This window comes from Phragmites australis, chromosome 16, assembly GCF_958298935.1.
Source record: "Phragmites australis chromosome 16, lpPhrAust1.1, whole genome shotgun sequence".
Lineage (NCBI taxonomy): Eukaryota > Viridiplantae > Streptophyta > Magnoliopsida > Poales > Poaceae > Phragmites > Phragmites australis.
Window position 1 is genome coordinate 2,137,727 of NC_084936.1, and position 4,893 is coordinate 2,142,619.

The 4,893-nt window shown below is 37.6% G+C and overlaps 1 protein-coding gene across 2 annotated transcripts; it reads left to right on the plus strand.

The window, feature by feature from the left end:
- The first annotated feature begins 1,075 nt into the window (after positions 1–1,075).
- On the plus strand, positions 1,076–4,224 carry LOC133894854 (vascular-related unknown protein 1-like). 2 transcript variants are annotated; one of them, XM_062335038.1, is made up of 4 exons: positions 1,076–1,507; positions 1,641–1,715; positions 2,006–2,202; positions 3,988–4,224. In XM_062335038.1, the coding sequence occupies exons 1-3, from the start codon at positions 1,154–1,156 to the stop codon at positions 2,156–2,158; spliced, it is 582 nt and encodes a 193-aa protein (XP_062191022.1). In that variant the 5' UTR covers positions 1,076–1,153; the 3' UTR covers positions 2,159–2,202; positions 3,988–4,224. The 2 variants fall into 2 exon arrangements, with proteins under 2 accessions (XP_062191022.1, XP_062191021.1); XM_062335037.1 differs by lacking the exon at positions 3,988–4,224 and having other exon boundaries at positions 2,006–2,526.
- The last annotated feature ends 669 nt before the right edge of the window (positions 4,225–4,893 follow it).

The window sequence follows — 4,893 nt, forward strand, 5'->3', positions numbered from 1 at the left end:
TCGTCGTCCTCAGATGTCAGGGGCCATCCATTGCTGTCTCTCGAAGCCGGCTGGTTCAATTCACAAGGCCGTTTCTAGCTAGCTAGGGCAGACATGGCACGCCACATGCATGTATCCAGTAGCAAGCAAACATCTTTCGATCGGATGGGTACATGTTTTTATTATTCTGTAGCTGCTAGTATGTTCATAAGTCTATTGCACCGTCATCTAAATCGATTGATTTTCTGGTAACATTTTGACCTGGCAACTAATTTACGTGCTTGATATATATGTATGGTTGTTTAGTTATCTTATTCTGATTGCGATTTCAGACTTGATGTTTGATAGCTAATTTATTTTTGTCGGAATTAATCTGGGCCACTCGAATATATGATTCCTTTTTATTAAAAACATTAATGGAGGGAGAAATACCCATGGTTATCCACCATGCCCCCACACCAACCGTTGGATTGTCCAATACTCCAATAATCGACCTATGACATCATCATTATCCGGCTAACAACTAAAACCATTAACATGTTCAGTTATGATGTCAATTGTAGGTTGGGATATCCGAAAAAAGGAAAGAGAAGAAAATTTAGGTTGGGAAGATTATTTATGTGATTTAATTTTTCATTTTGAATATGTGATTTATAACTGATTTATGAGTTGTAAATCTTACGTTGACAACATCACGCAATTTTTTTGTACTTTAGTAAAACTAATGCCATTTGTAGTTGTCTATAAGTAATCAAACAAGTAGATATTAAAGTTCTTGCAACAAGTGAAAAAATCGTATATTTGCTCATATACAATTCAGGGTTGGTTGTTGCAAGCTAGAAAACACTGCCAATGAATTTGTTTATGCGCTATACTTATTCGATAGGTATGAGACCAGGCCAGCTTCTGAAAATTCCACTTTTGGTGTTGGATCATCGTGTCGTCACTGCCTAGAAAAAGAATTTCAGAAAGTCACGGACACATATTGACATATATATATATATATAGTTGTACAAATTAGAAGAATTTTGTGTGGCCAATTCTCTCTAGTGCAAATTGATATAGATTCCTCCTGCTCTCCAACACGCCATTTCATTATATTGCTGTGTGTGTATATAAAAGACAGCAACACTTCACCGCCTCAAACCCTCAACCTACTTGCACCTTCTTTCCGATGGAGAACTCAAGCCAAGACCTCTCTTCCACGGCCAACCACTCCTTCTCCGGCGACGGCGACGCCTCGGAGGAGAGCGGCTGGACGTCCTACATCGACTACTTCATGGAGACACAGCGGCCACAGAAAGAAGAGAGTGGTGCTGATCCCTCAACTGGCGATGTTGGATGCCGTTCTGCATCGGAGTACAGCGGTGATTGTGCAGGAATAGGAGGCTCTACACGGCTGCCGGCCCTCGTCGAGCCGTCGAAGGCTTCAGGAAGATTGAGCCTCAAGAAGGAGGGGAGGAGGAAGAAGGTCCTGTATGACGAGTCCTTGGAGGATACTGCCACCTCTCCTATCAGTAGCCCTAAGGTTAGAGCTTAATTACAAGCTTATGGTCCTGTATAATTCTTTTTTGTTTATTTTGCACCTCATCAAATCAGATTCTTATTCTGATTTGGGAGATTTGCTTATGAAAGTAAATTCTATTAATTGTATGATTCAGTTGATTGAGTTGAGGGATTCAGATGCCAACCACCAGAAGAAAGAGGATGCCCGTGATGACATTTTCCATTCTAAGGTAAAGTAACTATCTAACAGAACAAATTCTTTTTTCACCTTTGCTCCCTTTCTTCATATTTTTCAGTATGCCTGATCAGAAATCTGCTTGTGTGAACTTATCAAATAGCCAGTAGATTTGTAGAAACATATGCACAATCTTTTGGTGAAATCATACTCCACTTTTCACGATGATGAACTGTTAATTAGGGAATCATTTGATTTGATATAGTTTGACCTTGGAGACACATAGAACATATATATATTTTTTAAGAATTCTCACTTTAATTTACATGTTTCCTGAATTTACAGAAGACTAGTGTTGATAAATTTGGTTGCAATAACCACACCAACAATGGAGAAAACACAGCAACAGATATGGACGACGATGATGCTGCATATGCCAACAATGAGCTGAGGAAGAAAGGCCTTTGCTTGGTCCCTGTGTCTGCTTTCCATGTATAGCTGATCATAATAGACTTACTGGTTGCTAGCTGCTTGTACATATGGTAATAAGCTAGCACCAACCCTATCTCTTCTCACAAACATGCATGCATATACACACTGCACTGCACATATGAAAGTGTTTAGAGTCTTGCGAACAAAGGTGTGGGGCAGTAGGTACAACTCCTGTGAAGATTAGTTATTCTGTTCCTGCTCATGAAAAGGGTGCAAACTTCACATATGAAAAGGTCCACCATGGTTTTTTAGTGTTAGGTGAGGGATCACAATGGTGTGTGTTAGATATGGGGTCTATTCCATCTTGTGAAGATTAGTTGCTCCGTTCCTGCATGAGCAGGTTATTGATCAGTTCCTTCCTCGTTCCAGTTCCATCATGAATTCATAACCAAGATATATAATATGAAAGTGCATAATGCGAAAACGACACGATATCAGGATATGTTAAATGATTGTGTGAAAACGAAATGCGTCCAAAATTGATCTAAAGAAGCTATGCAGTCATGGGTGCACGTGCATTTGTCGGGTGAAAATTTTCCACATCATTTTCAGAGATAGGTGGACCTCAGCTCAATGTCAAAATTGAGCAAAAAAAATTTAGAGCAAACAAATTGAAATTTAAAGATATGACTGGCGAAAATCAGATAATAACGAAGTTTGAGATATTCCTGGCAATTTACTCTCTTGCAGATGTTTTTTGTTAAAAAGTTGTCTATGCACATGATTGGCTACCTAAATGTATAGGTGATCCTTTGAAAACAGAAATTTAAATGTGTTAACCCCAAGTTCAGTTTATCGCAGTAGTACCTATTCATTCTCTGCTTAAGTTATGCCAAACATGCTCTTAAGTGGGTGTTGGACGAGGGATTGCTCGGGCAAATTTCTTGATTTTGTGGAAATTTAAACTACTTTTAGGATCTAGTTCAAATTTAAATTTAAATCCTTGTATAATAGTTGAATTCAAATTTTCCTTATCCAAAGAAAATCAAGAAGTTTTAATCTCTGAGATCTTCAGACAGTATGAATTGAGATACCATTATGGTCAAAAGAACATTTGTTTATATATTTGACAGATGAGACCTTGAACTAATAATCCAGATCGAGCTAAGCTAGCAGCTAGTGCGCTAAATATATTTTGGCACGCGCTGAAAAATTCTTGGTCAACTGAAGAGGACTAGTAGGTTTTTGTTTGGTTTCTTGTCTAAGGATCTTAGTGACAATAATTGAAAACCCAGTTTGTTTGCTTTCTTTAATTTAGTTTGAAACAAAATAAAACTTATAAACAAGAGGCCGTAAAGCAAAATGAATAGAGTTAACTACATTGTTACCCATGCATTTTTCAGCTGCTATAACTGCGATTATTTTTTCTCTAATTCATAGATGCGAAAACAAATCAACAAATAGAGGCTCCAGTTGGGGTTGACATGTAAAACTCCTTTTCGTTCATGATGATTTATTGATTAGCTGGAATTTCTCCATTAACCATTAGTAGGCTGAAACATATATAAGAAGAAATACTGAAAATACAGGATTTACCTTGTACAAGAGCTGGTAAAATAGAAAATGAACATTCCATTATAGTGATAAATCAAAGTTCAAATCCACTAGTTTTTTTGTATAATTCCCATATTAATATCTATCATTCCAAAATTCAAAATGTATCCTAAAAACATAAAAATGATGTCAAGATTAGCCGAGGCCAAGCAATGTCAGGGGCACTGCAACTAGAAAGGCTCTTGTCATAGTTTCTTTCGATTCCTATGTGGTTTCTTTCGTATGCTTGTTTATATTGTGACTTGTGAGTAGTCACTCTACTTTTTTACACCATGATTCAGAGGTGTAGGATATCTACAACACCAGATCCATCAGGGGGCGGAGGAGGGCTTAAGTCGTCTAACTCGGGCGCACTTATGAGCCTCCTAAGCTCTTCTTAAAATTTTTAGCATAGAAGAGAGAAGACGAGGAGGAAGAAGAGAAAAGGATGAGGAGAGCATGAAGAACGAAATTCTCTATTTTTTTTATTCGCCACTGAATACATGTAAATCTTAAACACTATTTTACTATAATTCCTATAAAAATGATACCGAAATGTTGTGTGTTCAATTTTTTTTTTAAATTTCAAGATGTCTTCGCAAGTTCGCATAGCTTTGTGTGATGGGAAAAAAAGAAGAAGCTAGTGTCAAGATGTCTATGCATTAATAAGATGCTTGGGCTAGCTTTTCTTTCTTTTCTGGAGACATGCTTGGGTAGCTAGGTACTACTAAGTACCATGAGTAGAACAGGTCGAGCCATGTGCCACAACAGATGGGCAGTTGAGAAGGGCAAGGTCGGGACTGTTGCAATTGGTCCTTTGCAGACTTCTTTTCTATAGAAAAAAAAAAGGTATTTGCTATTGGGCTATTGAATTCTACTCTGACTCCACTGGAAAAGAGACAACCATTTCAGACTATCATATGTTTTCCCCAACTTTGCCAAACTTTACTATCGGATTTGATCGCGTGAACTTGCATGACAAGACTTGATTTATTTAAAACTCAGAAATGAAAGCATGTTTACTCAGGTATATATAACGGCGTCCAATTTATACCATTAACATCTATCTATACATATAAGCAAAGGAATGTTATTTTACCTGAACAAGGGTATATGCATTGTTGCTTAGAAGCAGGGGTCGGGAAAATGTTTTCCTCCCTTAAGGCCAGTTAAGCTAGAAATTTCTCCAAGTCGGTATAGATAGAAAT

Excerpts from the sequence above, each read along its gene's own strand:
- LOC133894854 (XM_062335038.1), top strand. The coding sequence starts at position 1,154 with ATGGAGAACTCAAGCCAAGACCTCTCTTCCACGGCCAACCACTCCTTC. Across the intron at positions 1,508-1,640 it reads CTCCTATCAGTAGCCCTAAG|TTGATTGAGTTGAGGGATTC; the intron begins GTTAGAGCTTAA and ends TGTATGATTCAG. Across the intron at positions 1,716-2,005 it reads ATGACATTTTCCATTCTAAG|AAGACTAGTGTTGATAAATT; the intron begins GTAAAGTAACTA and ends CTGAATTTACAG.